The 21,105-nt window shown below is 55.0% G+C and overlaps 2 protein-coding genes across 2 annotated transcripts in view; one reads left to right on the top strand and one right to left on the bottom strand.

The window, feature by feature from the left end:
* The window catches only part of LOC144937252 (cytoplasmic dynein 1 heavy chain 1-like), a 162,394-nt gene extending 143,262 nt beyond the window's left edge, over positions 1-19,132 (top strand). The window contains exons 73-84 of the mRNA XM_078864650.1: positions 963-1,023; positions 1,607-1,730; positions 3,067-3,180; positions 4,591-4,761; positions 5,458-5,681; positions 9,538-9,641; positions 10,823-11,121; positions 11,914-12,067; positions 12,239-12,381; positions 12,760-12,934; positions 14,895-15,022; positions 16,446-19,132. Coding sequence (XP_078720776.1) covers positions 963-1,023; positions 1,607-1,730; positions 3,067-3,180; positions 4,591-4,761; positions 5,458-5,681; positions 9,538-9,641; positions 10,823-11,121; positions 11,914-12,067; positions 12,239-12,381; positions 12,760-12,934; positions 14,895-15,022; positions 16,446-16,574 — 1,826 coding nt within the window. The 3' untranslated portion in view covers positions 16,575-19,132. The remainder of the gene's footprint in view (positions 1-962; positions 1,024-1,606; positions 1,731-3,066; positions 3,181-4,590; positions 4,762-5,457; positions 5,682-9,537; positions 9,642-10,822; positions 11,122-11,913; positions 12,068-12,238; positions 12,382-12,759; positions 12,935-14,894; positions 15,023-16,445) is intronic.
* Positions 1-21,105, bottom strand: part of LOC144937253 (transcriptional repressor protein YY1-like) — a 422,669-nt gene that overhangs the window by 378,273 nt on the left and 23,291 nt on the right. The window lies entirely within an intron of this gene.

The following is a 21,105-nucleotide window of genomic DNA, read 5'->3' as shown; positions in this document are numbered from 1 at the left end:
GTCATCGTCGTCATAATCGTCGTCGTCATTGTCGTCATCGTTGTCGTCATTATTGTCATCACCGTCGTCATTGTTATCATCATCAGCATCATCTTTGCCTTTACATGGCACTTACTGAAATGCCACAGCAACTCAGTATCACCTCGCACGACATCTCATCGCAAACATTGGAAGGGGACCCCCCAGTGGCAGCTGTCCCTGTGCGGCACAAGGTGACTCACCAGGGGGCGATGTTGTTGCTACGTGTAATCCCAATTGACGTGAATGCCGGAACATACGAACCCACGGATGACGTCATGGGATCTTTAATGTCCGCTGTGAGGCCTTGTATTCATACTGTCCACTCGTAGTGTTAACCCGGGTGGCCTACTGGATTCGAATCATGAGCCTCTGATTCGCCACTCGGCCCAAAATGTGAAACACACAAAGACAAAGATCCCCCGTGTAGCGTTAACACACTGTTGGGGCAAGTGCTGTTAGCGAGCACCTATGAAGGCCGGCACCGTGGCACACGAGGGGGTGGGTGGCCAGCACCACGCCCGGCCGCCTTTGTCTCCCCAGTGGCGATGTTTACACACCGCACCAGGTACTAATTTAAGGCTGAGTCGACCTAGGGGAGGCGCAGGACCGGTTCGGATAATCGCCACCGGTGTCGATCGTGAACGGGAATTGAACCCGGGCCGCCGAGTTTGCAGCGCTGCATAGCGCTAACCGCTGCACCATCGCTCATGTACACGCACTCACGCACACGCACACACGCACAATCACGCACACGCACGCACACTCACGCACGAACGCACACGCATGTTCACTCATGCACGCACACGCACGTTCACTCATGCACGTTCACTCATGCATGCACACGCACGCACATGCACGCACACAAACGGGTCACCTGCCGTAGTGGTCTCGGTAAATGTCTCCGGCGCCGCTCTCTCTGCGACTCGTTTGCTCTTCCACAGGCTCGGCCGAGGGCTTCAGCCAGGCCGAGAAGGCGATCAACTCCGCAGTGAAGTCCGGCCGGTGAGCCTCCGCCGTGAGCCTCCACTCTCCCGGCCTCGCACGAGTCACTCGTTCTCGCATCCCCCCCCCATAATCCACTCCCTACTCACGCAGCAACCGTCTCCATAGCGACCGTCACCATCATTCACTCCCTACTCACACAGCAACCATTTCCATAGCGACCGTCACCCATCATTCACCCCCCACTCACGCAACAACCATCTCCATAGCGACCGTCACGTTCCGTGTTGACTGGGACAATTGAGGGTAGCTTGGCTCCTCTTTATCCATTGCAATGGTGTCGTTTATCAACGTCAACACCAATGGTTCATGCGTTGCCCCAAGTACCTCTTGTTTAGCTTCGATTGCAGGTGAGAGGGCAGTGAAGTGTGAGGTCAGAGGTTAGAGGTGAGGGGTTAGAGGTGAGAGAGTGAGTGTGCCACTCTCGGTGGGTGACGCTGACGAACGCTCGCGGCATGAGGAGGAGTGTTGATGAGTGTTGATGAGTGTTGTGGAGTGGTGATGAGTGTTGATGAGTGTTGATGAGTGCTGATGAGTGTTGAGGAGTGTTGTGGAGTGGTGATGAGTGCGTGTGTGGCTGTAGGTGGGTGATGCTGAAGAACGCTCACCTCGCTCCGGGCTGGCTCATGCAGCTGGAGAAGAAGCTGCACTCCCTGCAGCCGCACACCGGCTTCAGGCTCTTCCTCACCATGGAGATCAACCCCAAGGCAGCACACACACACAGTACACACAGCCTGTGCCGCACACACAGCACACACAACACACACAGCCTGTGCCGCGCACACAGCACACACAGCACACACAGCACACACGCAGCACACACGCAGCACACACAGCACACGCAGCACACGCAGCACACGCAGCACACACAGCACACACAGCCTGTGCCGCACACACAGCACACACAGCACACACAGCACACACAGCACACACGCAGCACATGCAGCACACGCAGCCTGTGCAGCACACGCAGCACACACAGCACACACGCAGCACACACAGCACACGCAGCACACGCAGCCTGTGCAGCACACACAGAGCACACGCAGCACACACACAGCACACACACAGTACACACAGTACACACACAGTACACGCAGCACACACAGCACGCACAACACACACGCAGCACACGCAGCACACACAGCACACACATCACACACACACACATAGCACGCACACACACAGCACACACACAGCACACACACAGCACACACAGTACACACACACACACACAGCACACACAGCACACACACAGCACACACACACAGCACACACAGCACACGCACACACAGCACACACAGTACACACTGCACACGCAGCACACACAGCACACACACACAGCACACACAGCACACACAGCACACGTAGCACACACACACACACAGCACACGCAGCACACACAGCACACACACACACAGCACACACAGCACACGCAGCACACACACACACGCAGCACACACACACAGCACACACAGCACACACAGCACACACAGCACACACAACACACGCAGCAGACACAACACACACAGCACACACAACACACACAGCACAGACAGCACACACGCAGCACACACGCAGCACACACATCACACACACACAGCACACACAGCACACACATCTTCATGACGCCGCCATTATGGGGGGCCACGGTGGCTAGATGTTAACGACCTCGCCTGGTACGCAGGAAGTCGTGGGTTCGATCCTGATCCTGACGCCTGCTGCTGCTGTATATTTGTAGTTTGCGGTGTCTCTCTCCACGTGGTCGCGTGGATTTTTCTCCGTGTCCTCCGGTTTTCCCCCTCCACATTTAGAATCAACGTCACGCGTTTAGAGTATTTGCCTGCTGCTATAAACGTCCACGTGACGACGACGAGCCACTTGGTTGAGCCGTCATTTGTGATGGGCAGGTCGCTTCTGAAGAAGAGCCACGCAGCTCAGTGGGCCCTGGCCTGCTAAAGTACAAAGTCGTTTCTAGTTTCTCTATTCTGAAGCCCTCGTCGCTGCTCGTCGTCATGCGGCTCCCGTCGCCGTGCCGCGCAGGTGCCCGTGAACCTGCTCCGCGCCGGGCGGATCTTCGTGTTCGAGCCTCCGCCGGGCGTCAAGGCCAACATGATGCGCACGTTCAGCAGCATCCCCGCGGCGCGCATGTGCAGGGTGAGACGCGGCGGCACCCCCCCCCCCCCCACGACCTCCCCCACGACCCCCACGGCACGCACCACGTAGACCACCCGACGGACGCTTCGTTGACCAAATACAAAAACTTACACCGCCAAAGTTATACTGCGAGCAATCATCGCCGCCCCCACCACCCCCTCCTCCTGGTGCTGCGAAAAACTTGGCAGGACCCCCCTTAGAAGACTCGGCGAGGCTTACTTGGGTAAACAAGCATACATAATAATAATAATAGAAAGAAAAAATAATCAGATTATTTATTTATCGTGGAGAAATCCGACGAGCTATGAAGCTCTTCTTCACAGATGCCCAGTAGGGGCACGGGGTCAGCAAGCCACAACGGAAACTGGCGCAAGCTTTTGGGGCAAGCGCTGTTAGCAAGCGCCGATGAAGGCCAACCCGGCACGGGCAGCACCACGCCCGGCCACCTCTTTCTTCCCAGTGCCGATGTTTACACAGCGAAGGCAGCACACGCAGACACACGCATGACACACGCATGACACACGCATACGCAGCAGATGCAGACACACGCAGACACATGCGCAGCAGCACACAGCACAGACGGTGCGTGCAGACATGCAAGCACCGTGCACTTTGATTGGTTGGAGAGGGTCATGTCGTCAGAATGGCAATGCTAAATACAACATGGTTCAAATGTGTGTATATATAATAGCGGAGATGTTAAATCGATCAACTAACTCGCTCACCTCTCTCCTGTGTGTCTTCTGTCTGCCTTCCACCGTGTCTCCACATACCTCTGCCCCATGTATCTCCTCGTATTTGTTTTCCATGCCTCTCACATCCCTCCCGTGTCTCTCCTGTGTCTCCCCCCCATGCCTGCCTGATTCTCCTGCGTCTGCCCGTGTACCTCCACCATGCCTCTCCCCATGTCTCCCTGTGCCTTTCCCCCGTGTCCCTCCCCCCGTGTCTCTCCCCGCGTGTCTCTCCCCCCGTGTCTCTCCCCGCGTGTCTCTCCCCCCGTGTCTCTCCCCGCGTGTCTCTCCCCGCGTCTCTCCCCGCGTGTCCCTCCCCGCGTGTCCCTCCCCCCGTGTCCCTCTCCCCGTGTCTCTCCCCGCGTGTCTCTCCCCGCGTGTCCCTCCCCGCGTGTCCCTCCCCGCGTGTCCCTCCCCCCGTGTCTCTCCCTGCGTGTCTCTCCCCCCCGTGTCTCTCCCCGCGTGTCTCTCCCCCCGTGTCTCTCCTCGCGTGTCCCTCCCCACGTGTCCCTCCCCCCGTGTTCCTCCCCCCGTGTCTCTCCCCGCGTGTCTCTCCCCGCGTGTCCCTCCCCGCGTGTCCCTCCCCCCGTGTCTCTCCCCCCGTGTCTCTCCCCCCGTGTCTCTCCCCCCGTGTCACTCCCCGCGTGTCTCTCCCCCCGTGTCTCTCCCCGCTTCCCAGGCCCCGAGCGAGCGGGCCCGCCTGTACTTCCTGATCGCGTGGTTCCACGCCGTGGTGCAGGAGCGCCTGCGCTATGTGCCGCTCGGCTGGGCCAAGCGCTATGAGTTCAGCGAGTCGGACCTCCGCTCCGCGTACGACACCGTCGACACCTGGCTCGACGACGCCACCAAGGTGCACGGGGGGGGGGGGGGGAGAGCGGGTGGGTGGGGGGGAGCGGGGGGGTGGGTGGGGGGGAGCGGGTGGGTGGGGGGGAGCGGGGGGGTGGCTGGGGGGGGGCACCTAGACGTAGGAGCGGAGCCGTCCGTAGGGTGCACGGCGAATCGGGGCGACTGCCCAGGGCCCGGCGCTTCGACGTCCCGGTGTCCGATGTGATGCAGCGTCGTGCTCCTGTGACGCGGCGGCAGGAGTTGCGTTCCTGAAGGACGCCGCGTGATGGAAAAATAAATAATTAATATTTTGTGTGGGGGCCAAAGCGCAGTCCTCGATAACGCGCGAGGTGCGTACGCAGGCCGAACAGAGACTGAGCCGCGTGTAGGGCGGCATCTAGAAGCATCCGGCAGCATCCCACTGCCTCGCACGACGATGCTACACCCAGGCAGCCGTACGACCGCTTATTCCGACTCACGCGCGACGTCGTTCCGCTTGCTCGATCGCGTTATATCCAATTCGCATCCGCGTTTTACAAAAAATGTGCTCCCTAATACATTCATCATCACGTTATACCTCCAATTCACGTTATGAAAACAACACGCGGCGTTATTGGGGTTGGTTGTGGCGGGCACATCATCGTCACCCTGACGACCACGATCGCGATGATGCTTGTGACGAAGACCCTGATGATGACGACGATGACATTGATGACCCCAGGGCCGTCAGAACATCTCTCCGGAGAAGGTGCCGTGGGCGGCACTCAAGACCCTCATGTCGCAGTCCATCTACGGCGGCCGCATCGACAACGAGTTCGACCAGCGGCTGCTCAACACCTTCCTCGAGCGAATCTTCACTCCGGCCAGCTTCGACCGCAACTTCCGCCTCGTCCAAGGCGCCAGCGACGGCTCCACGCGCGACATCCTCATGCCGGACGGCATCCGGTGAGAAGATTCGGCTCCGCTCGCGTGGAAATTTATAGTCGCAGCCAAATGCTCTAAACCAGGGCTGTCAAACACAGACCGCAGGTCGGACCCGGCCCCCCAAGCCCCTTCCTCCTGCCCGCCACGTGTTTCTTTTTTACGTCTACCCTAAAGTCAACCTGAATTTAAACCGAACATTTAAACGGGGGATTTTGCTCGCCCTGCTGAAAAAAATATTATCAACTCTCTTTTCCTGCGCTTTGGGATTTTGTATCGGTAGATTAATACCGTGTTATTATGGTTTTCATTTTCATAGGCCCAACTGTAATGGCCCGTGGGAGGTTGCATTTGAATACAAACCGGCACCGCTGTCTTATTGAGTTGGACACGGCTGCTCCAAACGCGTGACGTCGATTCTAAACGTGGAAGGAAAAATCGGAGGACCCGAGGAAAAATCCACACAAACAAGGGGAGAACCCGCTACCTCCTGTAGACCGGGCAAGGTAGTTAACATCTCATAGCCACCGTGGTGCCCCCAGATTCAGGTCGCCAAGCAGCGTTAGCTTGAGACGGACGGACCAAGTGGCTCCCAAGTGGCGGTCGCGCGGAACTTGTTGCAGTCAAAAGTAAAATAAAAAAGTCAAAAGTAAAATAAAAATAAAATAGATTTTACACGCAGCGCACCGTAGCCGTTACCTCCCGTGTCACACAACTGTGAACTTCAAGAAGAGCGCGGCTCTATGGAAAGCAGCTTAATCATTTATGTTAGAAATATTGCACAGCGCTGGTAGAGTTGTCAATTTAAACAAAACAAAAACACTCTTGGTGTTCATTCGGTCATCCGCGTGAAGTTGTTGAGGGTCGACGGCCACAGCCGGTTCAGAAAGGTTGGAAAAACCACTGGGATCAAACCGAACCCCCGGCGTGCCCTCTCTTGAAGCTCATAACTCCTCGACATTTACGATCACTCCCCTATGGCCCTGGAGGGGAGGAGAAACCCACGGAGCCGCGTGGCTCGCAGCGTGGGGAGACGGATTTCATGTCGTGCTGGAACGGCCCTCGGCCATTCGTGGGTGGCCGTGCCCGGTCACGGAGACGCGGTGTCAGCGTCACCCGTGGCCCTCAGGCGTCCAGGCTGAGCGTGCGGCAACGTATCTGTGGGTGTCGTCTGTGGGTGTCTGTGGGTGTCTGTCTGTATGTGTTTGTGGGTGTCATATGTATGTGTCTGTGTGTTTGTGGATGTCTGTATGATCTATGTGTGTCTGTGTGTGTCTGTGTGTGTCCCAATCGGTGATGGGGCAGTTGTGGAGAGAGTGGAGAGTTTTCCATACCTGGGTAGTGTGCTTATGACCGGCTCCAGTTTAACAGCAGAGGTCTCTCTCCGAATCAGTCGAGCGGCAATATTGTTTCATCGATTGCGTAACGCTGTGTGGAAGCTACCTGGTTTGTCGCTCCGCACGAAGCTTCAGGTCTTCTCGGCCACAGTCATTCCCTCCCTTCTCTACTCTTGCGAAACGTGGACCCCCCTAATGGAGCATCTTCGCCGGTTAGAAACATTTAGGCTGACCAGCCTACGATCCATCCTGGGTTTAACCAGGCTGGATTGTGTGAAGAGCTCACAAATCCTTGAAAGATCTGGGCAAAGCCCCATCGGTGAGCTCCTCCGGCAGGCAAGGGTGCGTTGGCTGGGTCATGTAGCCCGCATGCCCAGCCACCGCATGCCTAAACAGCTTTTGTTCGGCCGGATCGAGGGGGCTAAACGGACGCGGCACGGGCTAGAGAAGAGATGTAGTGATGTGGTACAAGAGGACGTGGAGCTGAGTGGACTTGCCGATGACCGGTACCAGCGGTGTCAAGATTGGCCTCTGTGTAGGAGGCTCGTGAAGGACGCTACTGGGCAGTTGGAGGCAGTCGCCCTCCAACAACAACGGATGGTGGAGGAGCTACGCTCACAAGAACGAGCGGAGCGCCGGGTGGCTAAAGCACAGCAAGTTGGCACAGTAGGGGGCACAGGTGGTGCATCAGCCAGTCATCTCGGTCATCTCAGTCAGTCGACCCGTGGCACCTGGGTCTGTCCCGTGACCTCCTGCCAGCGGGCGTTCGACACTTCACGTGGCCTCAAGGTGCACATGGCCTGGCACAAGCGTCGTGGTGACGTCACCGCCACCTAGTGGCGATTGTTGTTGTCTGTATAATATATGTGTCTGTGTGTGTCTGTATGATCTGTGTGTGTGTGTCTGTATGATCTGTGCGTGTCTGTGTGTGTCTATGTGATCTTTGTGTGTCTGTGCGTGTCTGTGTGTGTCTATGTGATCTGTGTGTGTCTGTGTGTGTCTGTGTGTGTGTGTCTGTGCGACAGGGATGTCCTCTGGCTCCCACATTATTTAACATCTATTTCGACTGCGTGGTTCGTGAAGCCTTCAATAGCTGTACCGGGGGAATTACCATTTGGTACAGATATAATGGGAGGCTGATCGACGCCCGGGTGCGATCAAGGGATGGCTCCCTATTGGTCAACCACGTTATGTATGCCGATGATTTGGTAATAGCTGCTCATTCAGAAGAGGAGTTGGAGACGCTGCTGCTGAGACTGGAGTGTGCCACTAAGAGGTGGGGCCTTACCATCAGCCCCACCAAAACTAAGCACCTGCCTGGGTATTTTGTACCATCGGGCACTCCGCCCCCACAACTCCCAATCGGTGATGGGGCAGTTGTGGAGAGAGTAGAGAGTTTCCCATACCTGGGCAGTGTGCTCATGACCGGCTCCAGTTTATCAGCAGAGGTCTCACTCCGAATCAGTCGAGCGGCAATATCTTTTCATCGGTTGCGTAACGCTGTGTGGAAGCTACCTGGTTTGTCGCTCCGCACGAAGCTTCAGGTCTTCTCGGCCACGGTCATTCCCTCCCTTCTCTACGCTTGCGAAACGTGGACCCCCCTAGTGGAGCATCTTCGCCGGTTGGAAACATTTAGGCTGGCCTGCCTACGATCCATCCTGGGTTTAACCAGGCTGGATTGTGTGAGGAGCTCACAAGTCCTTGAAAGATCTGGGCAAAGTCCCATCAGTGAGCTCCTCCGGCAGGCAAGGCTGCGTTGGCTGGGTCATGTAGCCCGCATGCCCAGCCACCGCATGCCTAAACAGCTTTTGTTCGGCCGGATCGAGGGGGCTAAACGGGCGCGGCACGGGCTAGAGAAGAGATGGAGTGATGTGGTACAGGAGGACGTGGAGCTGAGTGGACTTGCCGATGACTGGTACCAGCGGTGTCAAGATCGGCCTCAGTGGAGGAGGCTCGTGAAGGACGCTACTGGGCAGTTGGAGGCAGTCGCCCTCCAACAACAACGGAGGGCGGAGGAGCGACGCTCACAACAACGAGCGGAGCGCCGGGTGGCTAAAGCACAGCAAGTTGGCACAGTAGGGGGCACAGGTGGTGCATCAGCCAGTCATCTCGGTCATCTTGGTCAGTCGACCCGTGGCACCTGGGTCTGCCCCGTGACCTCCTGCCAGCGGGCGTTCGACACTTCACGTGGCCTCAGGGTGCACATGGCCTGGCACAAGCGTCGTGGTGACGTCACCGCCACTTAGTGGCGAATGGCGGTTGTTGTTGTCTGTGTGTGTCTATGTGATCTGTGTGTGTCTGTGTGTGTCTGTGTGTGTCATCTTTATGTGTCTGTGCGTGTCTGTGTGTGTCTATGTGATCTGTGTGTGTCTGTGTGTGTCTATGTGATCTGTGTGTGTCTGTGTGTGTCATCTTTATGTATCTGTGCGTGTCTGTGTGTGTCTATGTGATCTGTGTGTGTCTGTGTGTGTCATCTCTATGTGTCTGTGTGTGTCTATGTGATCTGTGTGTGTGTGTCTGTGTGTGCGCCCGCGGGTGGGCAGGAGGGAGGAGTTTGTGCAGTGGGTGGAGACGCTGCCGGACACGCAGGTGCCCTCGTGGCTCGGACTCCCCGACAACGCCGAGATCGTTCTGCTCACCACGCAGGGTGAGCGCTCACCCTGACGCCGCTCACCATGAACCCCACTCACCCTGACACCGCTCACCATGAACCCCACTCACCCTGACACCGCTCACCATGAACCCCACTCACCCTGACACCGCTCACCATGAACCCCGCTCACCATGAACCCCACTCACCCTGACACCGCTCACCATGAACCCCACTCACCCTGACACCGCTCACCATGAACCCCACTCACCCTGACACCGCTCACCATGAACCCCACTCACCCTGACGCCGCTCACCATGAACCCCACTCACCCTGACACCGCTCACCATGAACCCCACTCACCCTGACACCGCTCACCATGAACCCCACTCACCCTGACACCGCTCACCATGAACCCCGCTCACCATGAACCCCACTCACCCTGACACCGCTCACCATGAACCCCACTCACCCTGACACCGCTCACCATGAACCCCACTCACCCTGACGCCGCTCACCATGAACCCCACTCACCCTGACACCGCTCACCATGAACCCCACTCACCCTGACACCGCTCACCATGAACCCCACTCACCCTGACACCGCTCACCATGAACCCCACTCACCCTAACACCGCTCACCATGAACCCCACTCACCCTGACACCGCTCACCATGAACCCCACTCACCCTGACACCGCTCACCATGAACCCCGCTCACCATGAACCCCACTCACCCTGACGCCGCTCACCATGAACCCCGCTCACCATGAACCCCGCTCATCATGAACCCCACTCACCCTGACGCCGGTCAACCATCATTGGCACTCGCCTTGAATGCCACGCACTGCGATGGCCGCTCACCCTGATCAGCGCTCACAAGCCATTTGTGTACGCACACGCTTGCGTTCCAAACGCGTGTACACACCTGCACGTACACGTGCACACACACACGTGTACACACACACATGTGCACACACCTGCACGTACACGTGCACGCATACACACACACGTGTACACGTACACACACACACGTGTACACACACACGTGTACACACACACACATGTACACGCGCACACACACGTGTACACACGCACACACACGTGTACACGTACACACACACACGTGTACACACACACACGTGTACACACACACGTGTACACACACACACACGTGTACACGCGCACACACACGTGTACACACACGTGTACACGCCCGCGCGTGCGTGGCACAACAGGAGCCGCCATGCTGAGCAAGCTGCTCAAGATGCAGGCGCTGGAGGACGAGGAGGACGTGGCGGTGCGCGACGCCCAGCGCCTCGCCCGCCCGGGCCTCGGGGCAGCGGCGCCCGGCGGCCGCGCGGGCGGCGGGGAGGAGGAGGAAGACCGGGAAGAGGGTCGGGGGTCGGCCTCCGCGGGGCCCGGCGCGGATGGCCGCCCCGCGTGGATGCGCTCGCTGCACTCCACGGCGAGCGGCTGGCTCGAGCTGGTGCCCAGCAGCCTGGCTCACCTCAAACGCACCGTCGACAACATCAAGGTGCGTCGTCTCCGTCGTCTCTGTCGTCTCTGTCGTCGCTGTCGTCTCTGTCGTCGCTGTCGTCTCCGTCGTCTCTGTCGTCTCTGTCGTCGCGGAGAGCGGTGGCGTCACGGTTAGACCCCACGCTGCTGCTGCTACGAACCCGGTGACATGAGTCTGATTCCCGGCCACGGTTGATATAAGTGGCGTGTGATATCACCCCGGGCCTCCCCTAGGTCGACTCAGCCTTAAATGAGCACCAGGTGTGGTGTGTAAGCATCAATGCCGGTGCGGTTACAAAGTCGGCCAAGCGAGGTTTTTCTTCTGGCCACACCATGCCCTTGTGTGCCGTGCGTTCTGCTCGCCAACAGCGCTCGCCCCAATGGTCTCTGTAGGCTACACGGTGGTGTGGGGGGATCTTCGTGTGTGTGTGATGTGTGTGTGATGTGTGTGTGTGATGTGTGTGTGTGTGATGTGTGTGTGATATGTGTGTGATATGTGTGTGATGTGTGTGGGTGATGTGTGGGTGATGTGTGTGTGTGTGATGTGTGTGTGTGTGATGTGTGTGTGTGTGATGTGTGTGTGTGTGATGTGTGTGTGTGTGATGTGTGTGATGTGTGTGTGGGTGATGTGTGCGGGTGATGTGTGCGTGTGATGTGTGCGTGTGATGCGTGCATGTGATGTGTGTACGTGTGATGTGTGTGTGATGTGTGCGTGTGATGTGTGCGTGTGGTGTGTCCGTGTGATGTGTGTGCGTGTGATGCGTGCGTGTGATGCGTGCGTGTGATGCGTGTGTGTGATGTGCGCGTGCAGGACCCGCTGTTCCGTTTCTTCGAGCGGGAGATCAAGGTGGGCTCCACACTGCTGCACGACGTGCGCTCGGACCTGGGCGACGTCGTGGCCGTGTGCGAGGGCCGCCGCAAGCAGACCAACTACCTGCGCAACATCATCAGCCAGCTCGCCAAGGGTGCGCTCGCTCGCTCGCACTTGCTCGCTCACTCACCCACACACTCGCTCGCTCACTCACCCACACACTCGCTCGCTCACTCACTCACTCACACACTTGCTCACTAACCGCACTTGACCCAACAGTCTGTGAAGGCTATATGAGTGGGGGGGGATCTTTGTCTTTGTGCAGGCATCCTGCCGCGCAGCTGGGCACGCTACACCACGCCGGGCAGCATGACCGTCATGCAGTGGGTGGCCGACTTCAGTGAGCGCATCCAGCAGCTGCAGAGAATCTCCCACGCGGCCTCGCAGGGCGGCGCCAAGGAGCTGAAGGTGCGGTGCGCGCACACGTACACGTACACACACAGACACTGACACACACACACCGACACACACACAGACACCGACACACGCACAAACACCGACACACACACACACCAATACACGCACAGACACCGACACACGCACACACACCGACACACGCACACACACCGACACGCACACACCGACATACACCCACACAGACACACACCGACACACACACACACACCGATACACGCACAGACACCGACACACGCACACACACCCACACACCGACACACACACACACCGACACACAGACACACACAGACACACACGTCCGCCATCCCCCGCCACCGTGGCCGATTCCTTCTACACCCCCCCGCCCTCCCCACCGTGCGCCACCGTCAGAGCCTGCACGTGTGGTTGGGGGGGCTGTTTGTGCCGGAGGCGTACATCACGGCGACGCGGCAGTACGTGGCGCAGGCCAACAGCTGGTCCCTGGAGGAGCTGAGCCTGCAGGTGACGGTGAGCGGAGCCAGCGGAGGAGCCCAGGGGCTGGACGCGTGCAGCTTCGGAGTGACGGGTGAGTGTACTGCGGGAGGGACAACTCGTCCGCGTGACGAGAGGGGGAGGTGGGGGGGGGTGCTGGGTTGGGTGTGCGGCTCGTTTCCACGCAGGGCCGGTGGGAGAGTTTGTTGAGTTTGTGGCCCCGGATGGGTTCAGTGTGGGGCGGCGTGAAGTCACAAGTTCTGCCCCGGGCTAGACATGACGCATACATCACGTCTGTTAAATCAAACCGTTCGAAAGGAGAGTTGTCAATACAACTAAGAAATGAATGTTGACTTCAAAGTACTACACCACAATATCTATGACGTAAATATTGTGTCTCTTGAATGAAACTGTTAATGAGGAAAATGTCAATCCAAATGAAAAAAAAATTGGTAAATCAACCAAAAGGCTTTTTGAAGCGATGGTTCCATAAACACGCAGAGATCAACATAACCAATCAGCGGTGAGAGTGCATTGAGAGCGCTGGATTGTTTGAGGAGTTTACAAATCCTTGAAAGATCTGGACACATTCCCATGAGCAGTGGCGGGCCGTGTATTTTACACCGAGGCCTTCAGTGCCATCCTCCCGCAATTAAACCGCCTTCGAATAACCTCACCATGACACTAGGGCTATAGGCTGTTGTCATTCGATGTAACCACACCATATTCACAGTGACAGTAACCTTTATCGAGTGGAATGAAGTGATGTACCACTATTACACAGTATGACAGGATGCTGCATCACAAATAGACATCGCATTGCCCAAATCAATGTCATTACCAAAGAAACAAGAACAACCAGTCACATTTACTCATACCATCACCAAGCAAGCAAAAATGCCGTAAAACACAAATGACACAATCAGGATTCAACAGGCTTTTCCCACAGAAAACAAAAAATGTAAAGCACTACATCTAAAAATCTGAAAGTCACGAAATAAAGTTTAAATGCATCCTAGATGATGCTACGTTACGTGCTAGCGAGTTTTACTTCAGTTAGCTAAGTGGCCCTCCGATCACGCCCCACGAAGAAGGCTAACATAGGCGGCTAGGCCAGCTAGAAGGCTCCGGCGTGTCAAAGAACACGCCCAACATGGCAAACTCGACATCTGATTGGTTAAAGAATATGACAATCACTCTTCAACAGCAGAGGGGATTCACTCGACATTCTGAAGGCCTCAGGGTCAATTTTTCACCCGGAGAGGCAGGGACAGCACAGGTGGAAAATCCGATTGAATAAACGCTTAAATTTATTAGCGGCACTGGAAGCAGCGCAACCGAGGGAGAGTAGCAATGAAATGACGTTTATAGACCGATGGGAACGAACTTTGTAAAATACATATAGCATTAATGAAAATGAAAGAAAAAATTCTGATTCAGACAATCTCTAGGCCAGCAGAGAAGGCCTTGCTGGCCCTGACAAGCCCGCCTCTGCCCATGAGTGAGCTCCTCTTGCAGGCAAGGCGGCGATGATGTTGGAGGGTTCGTGTAGCCCGCATGCAGAGCCACCGCATGCCCAAGCATCTTCTGTTTGGCTGGATAGAGGGGCGCTAAAGAGATGGACTGATGCGGTACAGGAGGATGTGGAGCTGAGTGGACTTGATGAAGACTGGTACCAGCGGTGTCAAGATCGGCCTCTGTGGAGGAGGCTCATGAAGAACGCTATTGGGCAGTTGGAGGCAGTCGCCCTCCAACAATGACGGAGAGTGGAGGAGCGACGCTCACAACGAGCAGAGCACCGGGCAGATAAAAAACAAACCGGCATAGTAGGAGGCGCAGATAGTGCATCAGGCATTCATCTCAATCAGTCAACCCAACGGTACCTGCGTCTGTCCCGTGGCCTCCTGCCAGCGGGCCTTCGACACTTCACGTGGCTTCAAGGTGCACCGAGGCCGACACAAGCGTCTCCTACTATGCCGTCACATAGTGCCAAACGGCGGTTGTTGTTGTGAGGGGTGGTGAGTGACGGATGGTGTGTGGTGGGTGGTGTGCAGGCCTGAAGCTACAGGGCGCCACGTGCTCTGACAACAAGCTGTCTCTGTCGCACACCATCTCCACCGAGCTGCCCCTCACTGCACTGCACTGGGCCAAGCTCACGGATGTGGAGAAACTGACGACCACGGTGAGTGCCACCCCTACACTGCTCACACGCACTCACACACACACGCAGCTCACACACTCACACTCGCACACGCACACACACACTCACACACACACGCCGCTCACACACACAGACTCACACACACATGCTGCTCACAGACTTGCACACGCTGCTCGCACACACACACTCACACACACACACATGCACTCACACTCATGCACACACTCACTCACACTCACGCACACACTCACACAGTAGTCGTGTGCTTGTACGTACATGCGGGTGGGTGTATGGGGAGCAATGGTGCGGTGGTTGGCGCACTGCTTCGCGAACCCGGCGACCCGAGTCTCAAATGAGTACCTGGTGGGTGCGGTGTGTAGAAACATCACCACTGGAGAGACAAAGGCGGTCGGGCGTGGTTCTGGCCACCCACCCACCCACTCGTGTACCATGCTGGCCTTTATAGGTGCTCGCTAACAGCACTTGCGCCAACAGTCTGTTAAGGCTACACGGGGGATCTTTGTGTTTTGTGTGCAAGCGATGTAGCGGTGTGTGTGAGTATGTGAGTGGCATGTGTGAGTGGCAGAGGTGGGACAAAGTCATTGTTATGCAAGTCCAAGTCGAGTCGCAAGTCATCAAATTCATGACTCGAGTCTGACTCGAGTCCAAGTCACATGACTCGAGTCCACATCTCATAGGTGGGACAAAGTCATTGTTATGCAAGTCCAAGTCGAGTCGCAAGTCATCAAATTCATGACTCGAGTCTGACTCGAGTCCAAGTCACATGACTCGAGTCCACACCTCTGGTGAGTGGTGTGTGTGTGTGAACGGCATATGTGAGTGTGCGCAGGCGGTGTGTGTGAGCGGCGTGTGTTAATGTGTGCAAGTGGCGTGTGTGAGTCTGCGAGTGTGTGTGCGAGCGGTGAGTGTGAGTGAGCGGCGTGTGCGAGTCTGTGTGTGCGAGTCTGTGTGTGGGGTGTTTGAGCGGTGTGTGTGAGTCTGTGTGTGCGAGTCTGTGTGTGTGAGTCTGTGTGTGCGAGTCTGTGTGTGCGAGTCTGTGTGTGGGGTGTTTGAGCGGTGTGTGTGAGTCTGTGTGTGCGAGTGTGTGTGTGTGCGAGCGGCGTGTGTGTGAGTGCGTGTGTGTGTGAGTGCATGTGAGCGGTGTAGCGGTGGCACTCACCGTGGTCGTCAGTTTTTTCTCCACGTCTGTGAGCTTGGCCCAGTGCAGTACAGTGAGGGGCAGCTCGTTTTGCCCCCGGGCCTCCGAAAACCGCCCTGGCGTTCCTCTTTTTTGGTCACTTAGACATCGACGCATCTCCACCAAATTGTCCGACGAAAAGAAACATTTCTCAGCACGGGAATGGAACCGCTAAGACTCGCCGATTGCGTCGCCAGACAGATGGGGGCAGTGCGCGGGATTAATAAGACGCATCCCTCCCTCCAGGTGACGCTGCCCGTGTACCTGAACTTCACACGCGCCGACCTCATCTTCACGGTGGACCTCGAGATCTCGGGGCACGAGGACGCGCGGCGATTCTACGAGCGCGGAGTTGCCCTGCTGTGCGCCGAGTGACGGGCTGGAGATCGCGTCGTGCCCACACACACACACACGTGTACACACGCGTGTGCACACAAGCGCACACGCGAGTACACACACGCGCACACAACCGCGTCCGCGAGCACACACGCACACACGTACGCAGGGACAGAGAGGCTCGCACACAAACCTACGTACGGACGCACACACAGAGCAGACGCACGCACACACAGGTGCATCTGTGTAGAAAGTCACACCGCCTGCAGCGGCACGCACCTGCGATGCTCCGACACGCGCACCACGGGATACGCATGGGCCTAACCGCGTGAGCAGGAACGGAACGTAGGCGCACAAACCCACCTGTACAGACGTATCACGCAGGGGTACCTGCACAGGTGTAACATGCACAGGTGTATATGCACAGGTGTGCCTGCATGCATGGACATCTCCCTGTCCAGACGCACTTCTCAGGCCAACCTTGTGTCTGCACACAGCCGCAGACAACGACTACAAACTCCCGGCACGGGGGACCCCGAGTGGTTTGACTCCCGACAAGTTATTTACGTATTTATATTTATTTGCACGCATTTTATTTCGTAGCGATTGCTTTACTAGCCTATTTATTAACTCGGCCTCGGCGATGCTGGGATTTTTCTCCTCGTAATGTGAACGCCGAGTCGGTAGTTTTTAAACGACGGGCGAGGGGTGTCCAAAATAAAGAGAACCTTCGGAGAATTTTCCATTTCAATTGCGATGAAGGTAACGTGCTAAATGTTTCACGTGACCGGAGACACGTTTTTTTTGCTAAATTGTAAACACTTACACTCCATACGCGTTGCTTAGGAGGGTGCCTTTAGCCTGGCTCCATGAGACGCAGGCATTGGCAAATTGGCAACTGCATGTTAAGCATCGTAGCAGTTGCCAAGAGGAACTATTGAGACCGCAGGGACCGTGAGAATGACGAGAGGTCGCATGGCTCACGTGCTGATGCTCGGGTCCCCACGAGTCAGACGAAGGCACTGTGAGGGTTATTTAAGTCAAGGTTAGGTCTCTACTCGAATCAGAATCTTTATTATGTATCCTGGAGAAATCCGATGGGCCATGAAGCTCCCTTCCACAGATTAATCAGCACTGGGGGGGGGGGGGCAGCCCCGAAGCATTGGTGGGGATTTCACCATCATCCACCAGTGGTCCGACATCGGATTGGAGTTGTCATAATTTCGAGACCGACTTTATCTACCCCAGAGATGATGGGGTGGGGGGGGAAGCTGAGATGACACGTGACCGGGATTTGAGTTATAACCACAGCGCCGCATGGATTGCTTCGACAGAACCCCTCAGCAGTACAGCGACAACTTCAAAACGCCCAACAGTATCACTGCTTGATGTATCGCTCACGGCAATTCACGCGTTCTGCTCGTAATCACTGCGTCATCCTGTCAACGTGATGTTTGAAAATCCTCTGCTTCGTTCGGTGCGCGTTCCGTGAAAACAAGTTCAATACCCCCACAAGCTCAGGCGAGCTTGCGGTGACACTCCGTTGCCAGCTCTGAGCCAGTGGTGTAAATTCCACGTTCCTATGGCAGGAGCTTCCCATTCCTTAAAATGACCACTGTTCACTTCCCAGTAAGTGGTACACATTTAATCAACCCCAGAGGAATGACGATGAAGATGATGATGGGCCGAGTGAGCTCTGGACTGGGAATTGTGACCTTGAGCTTGAGTCAAGTGCTTTGACGACAGGAGCCACGGGGTGCTGAGTGTAGTGATGGGTAGTGGGTAGTCAGGCGGTCGGTGGGTTGTGCGTTTAGGCAGACTGGGCTTATCGATGTTGTCATTGTTGTTGTTGTTTACAAAGCTGCTGTGTTTAGACTCCCGTGACGATTAAAGTTACCCACGCCAGGCTTTTGAGAATAGGGTCCTCAAGTGCAGCAGACTTCTGCTGCGGCGCGTGTCAGAACAAGAGCCAGGGTCAGTATCCCCATGGTCGGTAGAGATGTGGAACTGGATTCCACATTCACGTGGCAGGGCCCAGTGTTTCCTGAAGACAACGGCAATCGGTGTGGACTTTCCCAGCACCGAGTGGTACAGCCTCATGAGATGATGATTACTTTACGGACCAAGAGGGTTGACGATGACTTTGTGATGAAGCGTTAACGACTGTGGCTATTTATCGATAGTGTAATGAATTGACCCCGACGGGAGTGATTTGAAGGGTCTATTGGCGCAACGCAATACGTTGAGATTTGGCGTCAAAGCACTCCACAAAGTGTAGGGGAAGTGCTTTTGAGAAAATGTGAACAAATGTTTTATGGTGGTTTTATTTCCGTGTTTGGAGTGACTTGAGAGTATAAGGGCGCAAGGAAAGGAATTAAATCCATTTTGGTCAAGGTGAAATCGAAAGCAATAGCCAAGTTATTATGATGGTGGCAGTGGTGTGATGATGATTGCGGGTTTGATGGACGATGATTTGACAATGTCGGTGCCGATTTGAAGATGGCTGTCGTGGTGGTGATGAGGACACGGAGTGAAACGCTCAGGAATGGAACACGCTGTGCTGAGGTTCTCTCATTAAAAGTCTGGCAAAAGCAAAATCTCCACTTGTGTTTTAACTCGATGCAACATTGAAGCGCAGTGTTCGAGCAAATTCCCTGCCCTGTTTGACACAACGTTTGCTAACTCTTTAGCAATTTTTTTTAAAGTTAATGTAACATTAACTTGCATAAAATGGTTTTCATTTAGAAAACGACATTTTTAAAAGATTTTTAAAACTTAAAATTGCCTTTATATTTTGACACAACATGCAATGAAATTGTGATAAATCTAAAGCTCAAAACACGACTCGCTGCACCGTCACCTGAAGCGCCCTATTGTTGGGCAGTTGTCCCGTGTGCACTGGGGCCCATCTCTGTGTGATCAACCAACCCCAGCTCCCGCGTGATGGGATTAGAGATGGAAACTTGACAGATTGTTGGGGCGAACGCTGGGAGTGGTGGCCGACACTTCGCCTGAAGTGCCTGTCTCTCCAGCGTAGCAAAAACACGTTATGGCCGTCTCACCCTCAGTGGGGCACAGGGGCAGCTCTAATATATCTCTCGCCACCGATGTTAGCCGTGACAGGGAATTGAACCAAGGTCGCAAGGTTCACAGCTCGTGTGCTGACCACTGCACCACCACTCCCCTCATTGTGCATATGCACAAAAGACACAAACGGAATGCTCAGGGAACGACTCATGGCCGCATATCTTTACCCAGACCTGTTCACCATGATGTAGATTCTCAATGATTGTGGACAGGGGATCAGGGTCCCCAACGACATAACGACTCAAAGCCATTGTCCTCTTGGTGTTCTGATTCAGACTTGAGGTTAGGTCCTGTTGCAATGTACACATGCGTGCCCACTTGGTGAATATTAGCAAACGACAGAAATGAGTACATGGTACAATGTGTGGGCGTGATTAAAGCCAATGGGACGGCAAGTGGCCAGACACTTGTGGCCACAGCAAACCTCGTCAGTGCTGTGCCGGCCTTAATCAATGACCCCCGACACACAGATACACACCCACACAGACACGTTCGAGACACACAACCCACACACAGGCTCACGAGTTTGCACTGTAAAATGTTTAATTTCCCACTGCCGAGCGCTATTATATAATTACGTATTAGTCGACGCATCCGAATCCGAGACTCGGCGTAAAAGTCACTTCTTGTTTTGTTTTTTTAATAAAAAAATAAACACATTTTTTTTGCTTTTCCTCTCTCTCTCTCCCTCTACGCCTTAACAGAGTTCCAAACGTCTGATCGGACAAAGTCAAACCTAGAACGCGTCCGACTCGCCGTAGTCGTCCCAATATTTCACAAATTTACAAATAAAATTTTAAAAAATGTAACCGTGCAGAGGCCAAAATGACCACAACACTCTCAAAACGGTGGGCGGGCAAGTCGATGCAACCCACAAGTTAAACACGCAAAACTATAACCTGTAATTACCTCGACAGGGAATCACAACCCCCTCTTACTCCCGGTAAGTGGGCGATCTGAGTATCCCTAATCAGGGACAAGGCTATCTTCACCCCTCACATTTGACTGTTGTCTAAAAACTTTTTTATTGATTCCAAAAGCAATGAAAATGGGGGGGGGCGTGAGCAGCTTGCATCAGTGAGGGTAACAGCAGCTACCAATGAACACAGATCACAGGACAAAGCCTACACACGCATCTGAGGTCAAATTGTTACTTTATGCTGAAATTAGATTACTTTAAGAATATCAAACAGAGGATTGTGTTACTTGTAAAAATAATTGGTAATTGGAGGCAGATTCGTTTGTCGAAGTCGCCCTCCCAATACTGAAAGACCATGGTACTGTTACAATGTTGTTTGTATGTTAACAAATAACGTCCTTTCATCAAGACAAATCGAAGTCCACCAGTTAATTTTCAAAGTGGGGGCCGGCATTGGGGTTTGTCCCAATTCTTTTTTCACGTTGCAGAGACTGGGGAGTACCTGGTGAAAATCCACGCATGAAGGGAATGACGCATCGAAAGTTATTACTGTTTGTATGGATT

Source organism: Lampetra fluviatilis, chromosome 18, assembly GCF_964198595.1.
Source record: "Lampetra fluviatilis chromosome 18, kcLamFluv1.1, whole genome shotgun sequence".
Taxonomy (NCBI): domain Eukaryota; kingdom Metazoa; phylum Chordata; class Hyperoartia; order Petromyzontiformes; family Petromyzontidae; genus Lampetra; species Lampetra fluviatilis.
The sequence above is the reverse complement of the archived record's forward strand: the minus strand, read 5'-3'. Positions and strand labels throughout refer to the sequence as shown.